Raw genomic sequence first — 17,816 nt, 5'->3', positions numbered from 1 at the left:
ATGGTTCTATACCTAGTGTTGATGGTCCTATCCGTAGTGTTGTGATGGTTCTATACCGTAGTGTTGTGATGGTTCTATACCGTAGTGCTGTGATGGTTCTATACCGTAGTGTTGTGATGGTCCTATACCGTAGTGTTGTGATGGTTCTATACCGTAGTGTTGTGATGTTCTATACCGTAGTGTTGTGATTGTTCTATACCGTAGTGTTGTGATGGTTCTATATCGTAGTGTTGTGGGATGTCCTATACCGTAGTGTTGTGATGGTTCTATACCGTAGTGTTGTGATTGTTCTAACCGTAGTGTTGTGATGGTTCTATATCGTAGTGTTGTGTGGTTCTATACCGTGTGTGTGATGGTTCATACCGTAGTGTTGTGATGGTCCTATACCGTAGTGTTGTGATGGTTCTATACCGTAGTGTTGTGATGGTCCTATACTGCAGTGTTGTGATGGTTCTATACCGTAGTGTTGTGATGGTTCTATACCGTAGTGTTGTGATGGTCCTATACTGCAGTGTTGTGATGGTTCTATACCGTAGTGTTGTGATGGTTCTATACCGTAGTGTTGTGATTGTTCTATACTGTAGTATTGTGATGGTTCTATACCGTAGTGTTGTGATGGTCTATACCGTAGTGTTGTGATGGTTCTATACCGTAGTGTGTGATGGTTCTATCCGTAGTGTTGTGATGGTCCTATACCGTAGTGTTGTGATGGTTCTATACCGTAGTGTTGTGATGGTTCTATACCGTAGTGTTGTGATGTTCTATACCGTAGTGTTGTGATGGTCCTATACCGTATGTTTGTGATGGTTCTATACCGTAGTGTTGATGGTTCTATATCGTAGTGTTGTGATGGTTTCTACCGTAGTGTTGTGATGGTCTCTATACCGTAGTGTTGTGATGGTTCTATACCGTAGTGTTGTGATGGTCCTATACCGTAGTGTTGTGATGGTTCTATACCGTATGTTTGTGATGGTCCTATACTGTAGTGTTGTGATGGTTCTATGTAGTGTTGTGATGGTTCTATACCGTAGTGTTGTGATGGTCTATACCGCAGTGTTGTGATGGTTCTATCCGCAGTGTTGTGATGGTCCTATACCGTAGTGTTGTGATGGTTCTATACCGTAGTGTTGTGATGGTTCTTACCGCAGTGTTGTGATGGTCCTATACCGTAGTGTTGTGATGGTTCTATACCGTAGTGTTGGATGGTTCTATACCGTAGTTGTATGTTCTATACTGTTGATGTATGGTCTATACCGTAGTGTTGTGATGGTCTATACGTAGTGTTGTGATGGTTTCTATACCGTATGTTGTGATGGTTTAGTAGTGTTGTGATGGTTCTATACCGTAGTGTTGTGATGGTTCTATACCGTAGTGTTGTGATGGTTCTATACCGTAGTGTTGTGATGGTTCTATACCGTAGTGTTGTGATGGTTCTATACCGTAGTGTTGTGATGGTCCTATACCGTAGTGTTGTGATGGTTCTATACCGTAGTGTTGTGATGGTTCTATACCGTAGTGTTGTGATGGTCCTATACCGTAGTGTTGTGATGGTTTCTATACCGTAGTGTTGTGATGGTTCTATACCGTAGTGTTGTGATTGTTCTATACGTAGTGTTGTGATGGTCCTATACCGTAGTGTTGTGATGGTCCTATACCGTAGTGTTGTGATGTTCTATACCGTAGTGTTGTGATGGTCCTATACCGTAGTGTTGTGATGGTTCTATACCGTAGTGTTGTGATGGTTTATACCGTAGTGTTGATGGTTCTATACCATAGTGTTGTGATGGTTCTATACGTAGTGTTGTGATGGTTCTATACCGTAGTGTTGTGATGGTTCTATACCATAGTGTTGTGATGGTTCTATACCGTATTGTGTGATGGTTCTATACCGTAGTGTTGTGATGGTTCTATACCGTAGTGTTGTGATGGTCTATACCGTAGTATTGTGATGGTTCTATACTGTAGTGTTGTGATGGTCCTATACCGTAGTGTTGTGATGGTCCTATACCGTAGTATTGTGATGGTTCTATACCGTAGTGTTGTGATGGTTCTATACCGTAGTGTTGTGATGGTTCTATACCGTAGTGTTGTGATGGTTCTATACCGTAGTGTTGTGATGGTTCTATACTGTAGTGTTGTGATGGTCCTATACTGTAGTGTTGTGATGGTCCTTTACCGTAGTGTTGTGATGGTCCTATACCGTAGTGTTGTGATGGTTCTATACCGTAGTGTTGTGATGGTTCTATACCGTAGTGTTGTGATGGTTCTATACCGTAGTGTTGTGATGGCTATACCGTAGTGTTGTGATGGTTCTATACCGTAGTGTTGTGATGGTTCTATACCGTAGTATTGTGATGGTTCTATACTGTAGTGTTGTGATGGTCCTATACCGTAGTGTTGTGATGGTCCTATACCGTAGTATTGTGATGGTTCTATACCATAGTGTTGTGATGGTTCTATACCGTAGTGTTGTGATGGTTCTATACCGTAGTGTTGTGATGGTCCTATACTGTAGTGTTGTGATGGTTCTATACTGTAGTGTTGTATGGTCCTATACTGTAGTGTTTGTGATGTCCTATACCGTAGTGTTGTGATGGTCCTATACCGTAGTGTTGTGATGGTTCTATACCGTAGTGTTGTGATGGTCCTATACCGTAGTGTTGTGATGGTTCTATACCGTAGTGCTGTGATGGTTCTATACCGTAGTGTTGTGATGGTTCTATACCGTAGTGTTGTGATGGTTCTATACCGTAGTGTTTGATGGTTCTATACCGTAGTGTTGTGATGGTTCTATACGTAGTGTTGTGATGGTCTATACCGTAGTGTTGTGATGGTCCTATACTGTAGTGTTGTGATGGTTCTATACCCTAGTGTTGTGATGGTTTATACCGTAGTGTTGTGATGGTTCTATACTGTAGTGTGTGATGGTTCTATACCCAGTTGTGTGGTCTATCGTAGTGTTGTGATGGTTCTATACCGTAGTGTTGTGATGGTTCTATACCGTAGTGTTGTGATGGTCCTATACCGTAGTATTGTGATGGTTCTATACCATAGTGTTGTGATGGTTCTATACCGTAGTGTTGTGATGGTCCTATACTGTAGTGTTGTGATGGTTCTATACCGTAGTGTTGTGATGTTCTATACCGTAGTGTTGTGATGGTCCTATACCGTAGTGTTGTGATGGTTCTATACCGTAGTGTTGTGATGGTCCTATACTGTAGTGTTGTGATGGTTCTATACCGTAGTGTTGTGATGGTCCTATACTGTAGTGTTGTGATGGTTCTATACCCTAGTGTTGTGATGGTCCTATACCGTAGTGTTGTGATGGTTCTATACCGTAGCGTGTGATGGTTCTATACCGTAGTGTTTGATGGTCTATACCGTAGTGTTGTGAGGTTCTATACCGTATGTTGTGATGGTTCTATACCGTAGTGTTGTGATGGTTCTATACCGTAGTGTTGTGATGGTTCTATACCGTAGTGTTGTGATGGTTCTATACTGTAGTGTTGTGATGGTTCTATACCGTAGTGTTGTGATGGTTCTATACCGTAGTGTTGTGATGGTTCTATACCGTAGTGTTGTGTGGTCCTATACTTAGTGTTGTGATGTTCTATACCCTAGTGTTGTGATGGTTCTATACCGTAGTATTGATGGTTCTATACCCTAGTGTTGTGATGACTTTAGAGAATGAATGCAGATACCGTAGTGTTGTGATGGTTCTATACCGTAGTGTTGTGATGGTTCTATACGTAGTGTTGTGATGGTTCATACCGTAGTGTTGTGATGGTCCTATCTGTAGTGTTGTGATGGTTCTATACCCTAGTGTGTGATGGTTCTATACCGTAGTGTTGTGATGGTCCTATACCGTAGTGTTGTGATGGTTCTATCCGTAGTGTTGTGATGGTTCTATACCGTAGTGTTGTGATGGTTCTATACCGTAGTGTTGTGATGGTTCTATACTGTAGTGTTGTGATGGTTCTATACCGTAGTGTTGTGATGGTTCTATACTGTAGTGTTGTGATGGTCCTATACCGTAGTGTTGTGATGGTCCTATACTGTAGTGTTGTGATGGTTCTATACCGTAGTGTTGTGATGGTCCTATACTGTAGTGTTGTGATGGTTCTATACCGTAGTGTTGTGATGGTTCTATACCGTAGTGTTGTGATGGTTCTATACCGTAGTGTTGTGATGGTCCTATACCGAGTGTTGTGATGGTTCTATACCCTAGTGTTGTGATGGTTTCTATACCGTAGTGTTGTGATGGCCCTATACCGTAGTGTTGTGATGGTTCTATACCGTAGTGTTGTGATGGTTCTATACCGTAGTGTTGTGATGGTCCTATACTGTAGTGTTGTGATGGTTCTATACCGTAGTGTTGTGATGGTTCTATACCGTAGTGTTGTGATGGTCCTATACTGTAGTGTTGTGATGGTTCTATACCGTAGTGTTGTGATGGTTCTATACCGTAGTGTTGTGATGGTTCTATACTGTAGTGTTGTGATGGTCCTATACCGTAGTGTTGTGATGGTTCTATACCGTAGTGTTGTGATGGTTCTATACTGTAGTGTTGTGATGGTTCTATACGTAGTGTTGTGATGGTTCTATACCGTAGTGTTGTGATGGTTCTATACCGTAGTGTTGTGATGGTTCTATACCGTAGTGTTGTGATGGTTCTATACCGTAGTGTTGTGATGGTTCTATACCGTAGTGTTGTGATGGTTCTATACCGTAGTGTTGTGATGGTTCTATACCGTAGTGTTGTGATGGTTCTATACCGTAGTGTTGTGATGGTTCTATACCGTAGCGTTGTGATGATGCATTCCAAACAGTAAACATGTGTCCCTTTATTGTGGATTACTGGATAATAAAATGTATTTCGGTAGACGTACAGTATCAAAAGGGCCGTGGTCCACGGCACGTGGGTCAATAATGTGCAGGGCTAGGGCATCTGCATTGATGAATCAGGGGTTTTTATCTGTATGGGCAGGATCAAGGCCTTGGCAGCATCTCAATGCCACCAAATCCCTGCTCATTAAAATAACAAAACCTCTGATCCGGCAACCTTTGATTGAGTTTTATAAAAGAGGCTCGTGGCCCTCTGTCCTGGGTATTACATTGAGGAAGAGTGCTCTAACAACAGCCCAGACATGAGTAAGGTAAGGCAGACCAGTTTGTCTCTAGCTAGTTGGCACTACTGTATACAGCTCTCTGGGTCTGTGTTTGTTTTTATGGACTTTAAAGCTGATTTGGAAAGAAACTGGTTGATTGTTCCACACGGTAATGTCATAGTGCTGCCAAGAAAAATAATCCAGAGGTAAGTTTGATAGCGTTTGGTAATGAAAATGATCACTGATCGCTGTTTTACTGGTAGACAAGCTGTAGAATACCAACAGTGTAGTAGCCTATAACAGGAGACCTATAAACAGGAGACAAACTTACTTGTACGTAATTGTTGGTCCAGAGAAGGCAGTGTATTTTGCCATTATAGAAATCATAGAAAATGTGTTTTTATATTAGGAAGTGTACTTTTATTTGAAATGCAGTCAAATGAAAGAAGAAATAGTGTTTTCCGTAACTGATGTTAACATTTCCCTCCGACCTTCGGCCCTGGCTGTGTAGATCACTTTCTACGAGGATAAAAACTTCCAGGGTCGCTCCTATGAGTGCGACACGGACTGCCCCGATGTGCACCCCCATTTCAGCCGCTGCAACTCCATCAAGGTAGATAGCGGCTGCTGGGTGCTGTATGAGAGGCCCAACTACGCAGGCTACCAGTATGTACTGACCAGGGGAGAGTACCCAGAGTATCAGCGCTGGATGGGATACAGCGACACCATTCGCTCCTGCCGTACCTTTTCTTATGTGAGTAGCCGGGAGGTGAGAGAAGATGGGTTTTAATGTCTGGTTTGTTCATGGCTCAATCTGTATTGTAGTAATGCATTGTGGGGATTTATCAGTGTATACTTGTTCACTCAACTGGTGGTTTTAGGGCTGGTTGCCTTAACACAGATGAAGCCAAGTCCTGGACTAAAAAGCACTTTCAGTGGAGATTTTCCATTGATTTTTGTCCACGACTAGGCTTTATCTGTGTCCGGGAACCCGGCCCATAGTTTTATAAGCACAACACATGAGTCTGTGAATGGTTGGGAGATAACCAGACCACGTAAAGGTCTGAAGGTACATGCCAAATAAAGCAAAATGACTCTACGACTCGCCTAGAGGAGGAGAGTCGATGGTTGGATGGATGGAAGCCCATAAAATGTTAATCCCATAGACCCTTTGTATTAGGTTTCATATGACATAGTTATCTACCATGTATGTCATGTTAATGACATAATGCTGTTTCATGTTGTCTAGCCTCAGACTGGAGCCTCCCACCAACCAAAACAATACCTAATCAGCAGAATATCTCATCCAGATCATTCTGGGTTCCTTCAAGAGACATTTCTGAGACATTCTGGACATGTCCTAAACTACCTTTGTGACTGTCATGACCCTGGCATATGTTAGCACACTGTGACCTCCCCAATTGTGATGTCCCACTTCTGACACCAAATGTGGGGTTTGGCTACTTTAGCATTGTTACCTACCTGTGTTAACCTAAGGCCCGCTGAAACATGTCAGATGTAGTGGATACCTGTGATTCCCCATGCCCCCCAAGTGACCTGTGTTTTGCCAGTGTTACCTCTCCTGTACCTCTCTGTCCGAGCAGGCCAGCGGCAGTCCCTACCGCATGAGAATCTACGAGAGGCCAGACTTCCAGGGACAGATGATGGAGTTCGGCGAGGACTGTGACTCCGTCCAGGACCGCTTCCGTAGCCGTGACATCTACTCCGCCAACGTCATGGACGGCTACTGGACCCTCTACGAGCATCCCAACTACAGGGGGCGCCAGTACTTTATGAGACCCGGCGAGTACAGGAAGTTCAGCGAATGGGGAGCCACCTGTGCCACCACCGGATCCTTCCGTAGGATCACCGACTTTTAGGCCCAACGTCCTCTCCACTCTGACCAGTCAATAAAACAATTGTTTAAATAAGCTTGCTGTTGACATTTCCATTTCACTGTTTCTGATCAAGTGATTGATATTCATTGGTGACCTTTATGATATTTGGGGTCTGTCTTTGTGCCTTTAGCTTAAATGGAGGACAAACCTCAATATATTGAGCAACAGGCACATGTTGTACATGTAGGTCTAAATAGAATGGAATATACTACAAATAGGTCTACATAAGAGGATGTAAATATATATTTGAAATACACCTTAAAAATGTACCTGAATGGGCTGTTTTAATGGTGTATCTCTGTGTTGCACATTTAACATTAAAGTGTTGAATCATATGACATTAAGCAGACCATGTTCAGGATCAAGTTTCTAGCTTACTCACTCTACATGCTTCTTTGACACAGAGTCACTGGGTCAAAAAGGGTCACACAGTTGAAACGTACCTCCTCGTTGGCAAAGTTCCCAACCAGAAAAAGGTCCCGAAACAAAGCCCATAAAATAAGAAAACAGTGATCCTGAAGATCTTTTCATACCTGCTAGTGTAAGCTTCCACCTTGCAATATACCATGCAATATAACAGAAATCTCATTGGTTACTAGGCCCTGTCAGTCAAAGTATATAGAAGCAAATATTAATGTCAGTAACGTAATAATAATAATCCAGTGACTTCAAGGTGCATAGATGGGCCTACATTGTCATTATGGCTTTTTGTCAATAAAATTACACTTTTACAAGTCATGTTTAAGGACCACCATAAAGTGCTATCAAAATTAGCTTAAAGTGCTGTCAGAAGTTTAAATATTGTAGTTATGGTGTGAATCATATTGTTACTAATAAGATTGTTCTATAATAAATGTAATATTTTCTATGTCTGGTTAGATCAGTTATGTTCCAGTTATGTATACTGAACAAAAATATAAACGCAACATGCAACAATTCTATGGATTTCACATGACTGGGCAGGGATGCAGCCATGGGTGTGCATTGGAGGGCATAGGCCCACCAACTAGGCAGGCAGGCCCACCCACTTGGGAGCCATGCCCACTCACTTGGGAGCCAGGCCCAGCCAATCAGCCAAGTTTTTCCACACAAAAGGCCTTTATTACAAACATAAATACTCCTCAGCATCTGTGGCATTGTGTTGTGTGAAAAAGCTGCACATTTTAAGGTGGTATTTTATTGCCCCCAGCACAAGGTGCACCTGTGTAATGATCATGCTGTTTAAGCAGCTTCTTGATATGCCACACCTGTCAGGTGGATGGATTATCTTGGCAAATGAGAAATGCTCACTAACAGAGATGTAAACAAATTGGTGCACAACATTTGAGAGAAATAAGCTTTTTGTACACATGAAACATTTCTGGGATTTTTTTTTTCAGCTCATGAAACATGGGACCAACACTTTACATGTTGCGTTTATACTCTTGTTCAGTGTATATGCATTTCTGAGTAGAAAAATATTGTACAAGCAAAACCTGTAACAATATCTGTTTGCAGAAACCAAAATAGATCAAATCAAATATCAGTAATCTGGATTCAACCAGACATTGTAGAAAAGGCCTACTACTAAAGTAACATAAAGTGTCACCAAAGTCTAAAACTTGATTATGTCAATGTAATGTAATGTAATGTAGTGTTATCATGATACCAGAATTTTGACTTTCAATACCGATATCAGGTTTAGTATTGTAATACTCGATACCAAAACGATGTCACAACAAAAAAAGAGTTTCAACATGTCTACATGCCGTGTTGCATTATTCAAGTGTGTTAACGTCTGTGAAGCAGGATTATTCAGGGGATGCTGCAGAACCCTCAGGTCGACTGCATGGTCGACTGTTCTGACCTGAACTCCTACTTCCTGAGGTTATGCATGGTCCACTGTGCTGACCTGACCTACTACTTCCTGAGGTTATGCATGGTCGACTGTTCTGACCTGAACTCCTACCTCCTGAGGTTATGCATGGTCCACTGTGCTGACCTGACCTACTACTTCCTGAGGTTATGCATGGTCAACTGTGCTGACCTGAACTCCTACTTCCTGAGGTTATGCATGGTCGACTGTGCTGACCTGAACTCCTACTTCCTGAGGTTATGCATGGTCAACTGTGCTGACCTGACCTCCTACTTCCTGAGGTTATGCATGGTCCACTGTGCTGACCTGACCTACTACTTCCTGAGGTTATGCATGGTCAACTGTGCTGACCTGAACTCCTACTTCCTGAGGTTATGCATGGTCAACTGTGCTGACCTGACCTCCTACTTCCTGAGGTTATGCATGGTCAACTGTGCTGACCTGACCTCCTACTTCCTGAGGTTATGCATGGTCAACTGTGCTGACCTGAACTCCTACTTCCTGAGGTTATGCATGGTCGACTGTTCTGACCTGAACTCCTACTTCCTGAGGTTATGCATGGTCCACTGTGCTGACCTGACCTACTACTTCCTGAGGTTATGCATGGTCAACTGTGCTGACCTGAACTCCTACTTCCTGAGGTTATGCATGGTCAACTGTGCTGACCTGAACTCCTACTTCCTGAGGTTATGCATGGTCAACTGTTCTGACCTGAACTCCTACTTCCTGAGGTTATGCATGGTCGACTGTGCTGACCTGAACTCCTACTTCCTGAGGTTATGCATGGTCAACTGTGCTGACCTGAACTCCTACTTCCTGAGGTTATGCATGGTCAACTGTGCTGACCTGACCTCCTACTTCCTGAGGTTATGCATGGTCCACTGTGCTGACCTGACCTACTACTTCCTGAGGTTATGCATGGTCAACTGTGCTGACCTGAACTCCTACTTCCTGAGGTTATGCATGGTCCACTGTGCTGACCTGACCTACTACTTCCTGAGGTTATGCATGGTCAACTGTGTTGACCTGAACTCCTACTTCCTGAGGTTATGCATGGTCAACTGTGCTGCCCGGACCTCCTACTTCCTGAGGTTATGCATGGTCAACTGTGCTGACCTGAGCTCATACTTCCTGAGGTTATGCATGGTCAACTGTTCTGACCTGAACTCCTACTTCCTGAGGTTATGCATGGTCGACTGTTCTGACCTGAACTCCTACTTCCTGAGGTTATGCATGGTCAACTGTGCTGACCTGAACTCCTACTTCCTGAGGTTATGCATGGTCAACTGTTCTGACCTGACCTCCTACTTCCTGAGGTTATGCATGGTCAACTGTTCTGACCTGTACTCCTACTTCCTGAGGTTATGCATGGTCAACTGTGCTGACCTGAACTCCTACTTCCTGAGGTTATGCATGGTCGACTGTTCTGACCTGAACTCCTACTTCCTGAGGTTATGCATGGTCAACTGTGCTGACCTGAGCTCCTACTTCCTGAGGTTATGCAGGGTCAACTGTGCTGACCTGACCTCCTACTTCCTGAGGTTATGCATGGTCAACTGTTCTGACCTGACCTCCTACTTCCTGAGGTTATGCATGGTCAACTGTTCTGACCTGTACTCCTACTTCCTGAGGTTATGCATGGTCAACTGTGCTGACCTGACCTCCTACTTCCTGAGGTTATGCATGGTCAACTGTGCTGACCTGAACTCCTACTTCCTGAGGTTATGCATGGTCAACTGTTCTGACCTGACCTCCTACTTCCTGAGGTTATGCATGGTCAACTGTGCTGACCTGACCTCCTACTTCCTGAGGTTATGCATGGTCAACTGTGCTGACCTGACCTCCTACTTCCTGAGGTTATGCATGGTCAACTGTTCTGACCTGACCTCCTACTTCCTGAGGTTATGCATGGTCAACTGTGCTGACCTGAACTCCTACTTCCTGAGGTTATGCATGGTCAACTGTTCTGACCTGAACTCCTACTTCCTGAGGTTATGCATGGTCGACTGTTCTGACCTGAACTCCTACTTCCTGAGGTTATGCATGGTCAACTGTTCTGACCTGAACTCCTACTTCCTGAGGTTATGCATGGTCGACTGTTCTGACCTGAACTCCTACTTCCTGAGGTTATGCATGGTCAACTGTGCTGACCTGAACTCCTACTTCCTGAGGTTATGCATGGTCGACTGTTCTGACCTGAACTCCTACTTCTAGCGCTGCCAATCCATCAGGGTGGAGAGCGGCTGCTTCATGATCTACCATCGTCCCAGCTACATGGGCCACCAGTACTTCCCGAGGAGGGGAGAGTACTCCGACTACCGGCGTATGATGGGCATGAACGACTGTGTCAGGTCCTGCCGCATGATCCCCATGGTATGGTGTTTGATACCAGGATATGAATAGGCCTGTACACCGGTAATCTTGTGCTATGGATGGGTAAATCTATAAAATGGTACTGGAGTTCTTTAACTGGGCCATTATAGTTGACTATTTGTGTAAATGATCTACCTGACAATTGTAGGTTCTAATCTACATCTAGTTAAATAATCTGTTGAACATCACTCAACAAGCTGCATTTATTCTGGCTATGTTGATGACATGTACACATTGGGTTGAGTGACGTGACTTGGTCGTTCCTTACAGAACCGTGGCAGCATCAGAATGTACGAACACAATGACACGGCCGGCCAGATGATGGAGATGGACGACGACTACCCCAACCGCATGGACCGCTTCCGCATGTCCGACTCCTTTCAAACGGGATGGACGGCCACTGAATGATGTGCGACCAACCCAACTACAGGGGCAGGCAGTACTAGCTGAGGCCCGGCCAGTACCATAGATACAGCGACTGGTGAGGCAGGATCGGTTCCATCAGGCGTCTCATGGACCTCTAATAAAAAATACCTTTTAATTAAGAAAAGGACCTTCAATGACAAACCAATCCTGATCAATCCTGGGTTGGCAGGTAGCCTAGTGGTTGGAGCGTTGGGCCAGTAACTGAAAGGTTGCTAGATCAAATCCCTGAGCTGACAAGGTAAAAATCAGTTGTCTTGCCCCTGAACAAGGCAGTTAACCTACTGTTTCTAGGCCGTCATTGTAAATAAGAATTTGTTCTTAACAGACTTGCCTAGTTAAATAAAAAAGTGTCTCCTGTATGCCTTTTTTCACACAATTAATACATTGGTTAAAAATAATAATAAATTATGTATTATTCATTTATAGGGGACAATGTACATTAATCAACATCAATATTACAATAATGCAACATCCATGTAAATGTGCCAGGGTTAGCAAAAAGCTCATTTGCACCCGTAGTCCCAGAGCAGCCAAGGACAATTACACAGTCACAATACACATACTCACTAAAACAATACAAAATACCAATACATTACATCCAATAATATAGCATTTTAACGACAACAACACTATCATCAACTGTCGTCTTACATATGAGGAACCACAGATAACTCATGTGCAGAGGTTTGGGTAGATTTGAACCATCAGTTATCCTGATGTTCCTGATGATTTTTCCTAGATGCTTGGTTACTGCTATTGTTAACTTTCTCAATTACACAACACTGACATGATGCTGCCTCTGTGACTGACTGGCATTCGAATCCGGGTCCCCCTGTGCACCACAAAGACTGTATTAGCCCACTGAGCTAAAGCCTTTAGTTTGGGGAGCTAACACAAGTCTTCAGGTCTCCGACAAGGTTACTCATCACGTAACCGTTCACTGACCGTCGGTATAACATTGACGTTTATTTTCAAATCCGGATCAGTATGAAAATGAAGTATTTCCTCTCAAAGTGAATTACCACAGTTTTTTACTTGTTGTTTTTTCTTGCTAATGACACCATGGCAATATTGTTGGCCATTATGTATGTAAACATGATATATGATTACATACATATTCATATAGACAGATATTTTGTTCGCCCACAAAACACAGATCTTTAAGTATAGAACAGAACAACGAAAGGATGGGGCCAAACAACAGTTCATTACATCATTTACGGTAACGTCAGCGTTTTCAGAGTGCATGCCTACATCTAGAAATAATCAACATATTCTGTGGCTTATTCTCACGGATTCAATCCCAGATAGGCATTTTATAAACGGTTACATTTGCATAATTGTGCATAAAAGGACACAATTGAAATTGACGGTGTTTGTGAATGACAATGATATGCTAAATGTCTGGTTGAGTTGTTTTGCTGATGCTAAGCCCAGCAGTGCACCGGATCTCCAGTACACAGTAGTGTTTTCTGACAATAGTGATGAACATGGGAAAACTGGCCAGCAACAATAACTCGTCACACAATAATGGCTATACATAAACAGATTTGTGTGCTAACTCCAGATCATGATTTGAATGACAATACTTTATGCTGCGCAATCACACAGCTGCTTTTTATAAAAGGACAGAGGCACAGAAAGAGTGACCATTGACTGTCTATCTGCCCCTCACGCAACCATGACAATGGGAAAGGTAAGCCAGACACCCACCTGCATTCATATTACTAGTTTTATAGTATAACTGAAAAAAAACATCAAACATTTAGTTTTGTCCACTATATAATGACCGCAACTTTGAAAAAAATACATCAGTTCAGTAGATGTAAGATACATTTTTTTATGCTTTAAAATGTTTACACTCCCCTTTGCAGATCATCTTCTATGAGGACAGAAATTTCCAGGGTCGGCACCATGAGTGCATGAGCGACTGTGCCGACCTGCACTCCTACTTCAACCGCTGCAACTCCATCAAGGTGGAGAGTGGCATGTTCATGGTCTACGAGAGGCCCAACTACACTGGCCACCAGTACTTCCTGAGGAGGGGAGAGTACAATGACAACCAGCGCATGATTGGCATCAACGACTGTATCAGGTCCTGCCGCATGATCCCCATGGTAAACCCAGTGTAGATGCCTCAAACGCAGGGCTACGCTCATCACTAGGCCCATCTCACATTGCAATGTGTTTTTATAGAAGAGCACCAATTAAAACTTCTTGAACTTAGTAAAGGTGTTCCTCAAGGCTCCGTTTTGGCCCCACCTATTTTGCTATATTGTCTTGTTAATAATTGACCTCTAATTTGTAGTAATGTAAAAACCCAATATGACCTCTATTTCCTCGTCCTGTAGCACCGCGGCTCCTACAGGATGAGGCTGTACGATCGCCCCGACATGAGTGGCCAGATGCAGGAGCTGAACGACGACTGTCCCAATGTCCAGGACCGCTTCCGCATGTCCGACATCAACTCCTGCAACGTGATGGACGGCCATTGGCTCATGTACGAGCAGCCCAACTACAAGGGCAGACAGTACTACCTGAAGCCTGGCGAGTACCGCAGACCCAGCGACTGGGGTGGCCTGAGCCCCAGGATCGGATCCCTCAGACGAATCTCTGACTCCAACAACTAAAAGTTCTATGTCCTACGTCTGTTCTCAATAAAGCTGCATGTTCAATCAAACAGTATGTGTCTCCAAACAGTGAACACTTGTGCAGGTGCTTCTAGAACCATCCACAGAACACAGAGGGATTTGTATTCAATATTTAGTGTTACAGTATCATGCACTATAACGGCATTGTATAACAATAAATGTACGCATATGCATGGTAGAGCACGATGGTGGGAGGAGCTATAGGAGGACGGGCTCATCATAATGGCTGGAATGGAATCAATGGAACGGAGTCAAACACGTTGTTTTTATGTGTTTGATGTGTTTGATACCATTCTAATGATTCCATTCAAGCCATTACAACAGGGAAGACGGTTCAAAAATACAACGTTAACATCATCAGATGCACTTTTTCATGTTGCAATGTTGCAACATAATCAATTCCCTTTCTGTAACTCAAGTTCTTCAATCAACAGTGCTGACTATGAGTTGCCCAGACATTTCCCTATTGTATCATGAATGAAAATATTAGCAGATTCTGCTGAGTACAGATGCAGGATCTTAATTTGAGCCAGTTTGCTACAGCAGGAAAATAACCCTGCAGCAACAGGAAAAGTGAATTATTATGTGGATTATAATTAGTGGATTGGGGTTGATACATATTTCGTAAGGGAAAACCACGTCTGAAATGTCAAAGTGGAAATGACAAACTTCAGAAGCTTTTTTTAATGCATTGCAGGTCAGTTCACCAGAAACAGGGTGATCAAATTAGGATCCTACATCTGTAACACATTACACAAATGTGAGTCAAAGCAAAATATGTAGGGTCTTCATTTCATATTATTCTCAAATTGTCATGAACAGCCTGTTCATGACAATAACCAATAAATAAAAATATTTGATGTGAGATATTTAGGGTACACACATGGTCTATTTGAGGTCGATTCACTCCACAGTTTCACTCAGTAAACCACGGTAATATGGGAGTTAATTCATGGTAAAACATTTTAAAAGTTCAACCAACCTAACAGATAAGTTTGCATATTCATTCTTTCTCTGTGGTTTAAAATACAAAAGGCAGGAAAAAAGGCTCTAATGTGTGGATGGATTTATTTCAACATGATTTCCCATTGGTCATTGATTCAAGAGTCATACATTCAGCTTCTTACATAGCAATACGTCTGATGGAGCCCACTCTGGCGCTCATGCTTCCCCACTCGTTGTATCTCCTGTACTCTCCCGGGGTCAGCAGGTACTGGCGCCCCCTGTAGTCGGGGTGCTCATACAAAAGCCAGGAGCCCTCCATCACATTGCAGGAGTAGATGTCATTGTAATGGAAGCGCTCGTAGAGGTTGGGGCAGTCGTCCGTCAACTCTGTCATCTGTCCTCCGAACTCGGAGCGCTCAAAGATTCTCATACGGTGAGATCCTTGGTGCTGTGGATACAGAGAGGAGTGTTATTGGGATGACATGTGTAGCCTATCTCAGAAGAATATATGGTGGACTACGTCCAACCTCAGAGTCAGTGGAGGCTGGTGGAGGGAGAAATGGGAAGGATAATGAGCCTGTCCTCCCCATTTCTTTCTCCACCAGCCTCCACTGCTCAGAATCCAGCAGTTGATTTTGTGTAGTTTTGGGATCAAACTACCAAAGGTCCAAAAGTCCCTGTAATACTTTAGAATCGCTCCAATACTTCAGAGTTAACGGGATCTCTTTAACCTCTTCCTTAATCCGTCTCTTACCTGGGGGATCATGCGGCAGGACCTGACGCAGTCATTGAAGCCCATCCAACGCTGGTAGTCGGAGAACTCGCCTTCCTTCAGGAAGTACTGATAGCCCATGTAGCTGGGCCTCTCGTACACCATCCAGTTGCCGCTCTCCACCTTGATGGAGTTGCAGCGGCTGAAGTGGGCATGGAGGTCAGAGCATTCTCCACCGCACTCATAAGAGTGACCCTGGAAGTTTCTGTCTTCGTAGAAAATTATCTAAAAACAGATCAATTGAGGTGTTTTATTGTGTAAGACCAGATCTCTTCCCCAGCAGTAAGCCCCAAGATTTAGAATTATTTTGAAATATTGTACAAACTAAAATTCCTGATCAGAGGCACACATTACCTTTAATGAATCTCATCCCCTTTTATTGATTCCAGTAGAATAATCTATGGAGGAATGCAGAGGCACAACATATGCATAGCATAAAAACCAGCCTTACCTTTCCCATTGTGAAGGTTAGCTTTGGTCTCACTGGCACTCAGCACGGGTTGGGAGGTGCGTCCTCACTTTATAATCCATGGACAAACGGCAGTATTGTCATGTAAATAGTTTGACTTTTAACACGTCAGCGTTTTTTTCCGCGAGAATGCTGTGAACACGGCAATGTATTTTTATCTTAGGTGGTCAACAAAGTAAGCATTTTTCCTTTTCAACAAAGGCTTATTTATTTAGGATGATTGTAATTCTAAAATGTCTTGTAGATGAGTGATCATCTCTTGACGATTACAACTATGTTGTTTTAGACTAGATTGGGATTTGATTGTGATACATGAACAACTATATTTCTATATGAAGAAATGAAACTGGTGTAGAAATGGCAGACCAATCTGAGTAACACAAGTGTCCAGTTTTGTGTACCAACCCAGGTTTAAGCATCATAGTCGTGAAAATGATGTTTTCCTATATGTACCCCATCACATTTTATGGAAAACAAAGTGCACAGTACATTTGGAGGGGGAGTTCTTTATTTAACTTTTAAAAATGGAAACATCTCCATGTCACTAATCTTCCTCTTGGCTCTCTGAAGGGAAAACCTGACGGCATGGATTTAACATAAAAACACTGTAAAACATATCATTGAATAATTCATCCAATGTCAAGTCATTACATGTTTTATATATTCAATGTGCCTTGTGTTACTTACTCAGTTCCTCTACATTGTGACGTTTTGATAAAACCAAGAAAACGTAATACTCTAATTTAATGCTATAATTCAAGGCTGTTCAATTCTGGTCCTGGAAAGCCAAAACACTTCTGGTTTTTATCCTCTCCTTCTCGTCAGGGACTGATTCAGACCTGGGACACCAGGTGAGTGCAATTAACTACCAGGTAGAAACAAAAAACAGAAGTGTTTTGGCCACACTCATTTAATATTTAACTCTGTTTCTGTAATCATATTTTGTAATGAATCACATGGCAATGTCCATACTACCCACAATTCTGCTTTAAATGGTGTCCCTGCTACGTAAAATGTTAATCTCAGCAAAATGGAGGTATCAAAATAGTTGAAGCATTTGTACATACGTGAGGAATGCCACTGCAAGGCCGGTTTGGGTAAGCAGTAGCTGGTGTTGGACAAACAACAGCCCCTGGAGATCTGGGTCAGAAAGGTAAAGTAAACAACAGCCCTTGGAGATCTGGGTCAGAGAGGTAAAGTAAACAACAGCCCTTGCAGATCTGGGTGAGAGAGGTAAAGTAAACAACAGCCCTTGCAGATCTGGGTGAGAGGTCAAGTAAACATTGACCAAAACATCAGCTATATCACTGTTTTCCCTG

The 17,816-nt window shown here is 42.9% G+C and overlaps 3 protein-coding genes across 3 annotated transcripts; 2 read left to right on the top strand and 1 right to left on the bottom strand.

Annotated features, from left to right (window-relative positions):
• Positions 1-5,581: 5,581 nt before the first annotated feature.
• On the top strand, positions 5,582-6,993 carry LOC120050559 (gamma-crystallin M2-like). The gene is made up of 2 exons (XM_038997149.1): positions 5,582-5,862; positions 6,713-6,993. The coding sequence occupies exons 1-2, from the start codon at positions 5,818-5,820 to the stop codon at positions 6,986-6,988; spliced, it is 321 nt and encodes a 106-aa protein (XP_038853077.1). The 5' UTR covers positions 5,582-5,817; the 3' UTR covers positions 6,989-6,993.
• A 6,348-nt stretch (positions 6,994-13,341) lies between these two features.
• Positions 13,342-14,290, top strand: LOC120050558 (gamma-crystallin M2-like). Its single transcript, XM_038997148.1, has 3 exons — positions 13,342-13,356; positions 13,535-13,777; positions 14,012-14,290. The coding sequence occupies exons 1-3, from the start codon at positions 13,342-13,344 to the stop codon at positions 14,288-14,290; spliced, it is 537 nt and encodes a 178-aa protein (XP_038853076.1).
• A 1,144-nt stretch (positions 14,291-15,434) lies between these two features.
• LOC120050557 (gamma-crystallin B-like) lies at positions 15,435-16,488 on the bottom strand. The gene is made up of 3 exons (XM_038997147.1): positions 16,480-16,488; positions 16,011-16,253; positions 15,435-15,704 (listed from the first exon to the last, which is right to left on the bottom strand). Exons 1-3 carry the CDS (start codon positions 16,486-16,488, stop codon positions 15,435-15,437), a joined length of 522 nt encoding a protein of 173 aa, XP_038853075.1.
• Between the last annotated feature and the right edge of the window lie 1,328 nt (positions 16,489-17,816).

The sequence above is a fragment of the Salvelinus namaycush genome, chromosome 7, assembly GCF_016432855.1.
Source record: "Salvelinus namaycush isolate Seneca chromosome 7, SaNama_1.0, whole genome shotgun sequence".
In the NCBI taxonomy this organism is placed as follows: domain Eukaryota; kingdom Metazoa; phylum Chordata; class Actinopteri; order Salmoniformes; family Salmonidae; genus Salvelinus; species Salvelinus namaycush.
The sequence above is the reverse complement of the archived record's forward strand: the minus strand, read 5'-3'. Positions and strand labels throughout refer to the sequence as shown.

Coding starts and splice junctions, on each gene's coding strand:
- LOC120050558 (XM_038997148.1), top strand. Junction 13,778..14,011: donor CCTGCCGCATGATCCCCATG/GTAAACCCAGTG, acceptor CTCGTCCTGTAG/CACCGCGGCTCCTACAGGAT.
- LOC120050559 (XM_038997149.1), top strand. CDS start 5,818: ATGGGATACAGCGACACCATTCGCTCCTGCCGTACCTTTTCTTAT. Junction 5,863..6,712: donor CCTGCCGTACCTTTTCTTAT/GTGAGTAGCCGG, acceptor CTGTCCGAGCAG/GCCAGCGGCAGTCCCTACCG.
- LOC120050557 (XM_038997147.1), bottom strand. Junction 15,705..16,010: donor CCTGCCGCATGATCCCCCAG/GTAAGAGACGGA, acceptor CTGTATCCACAG/CACCAAGGATCTCACCGTAT.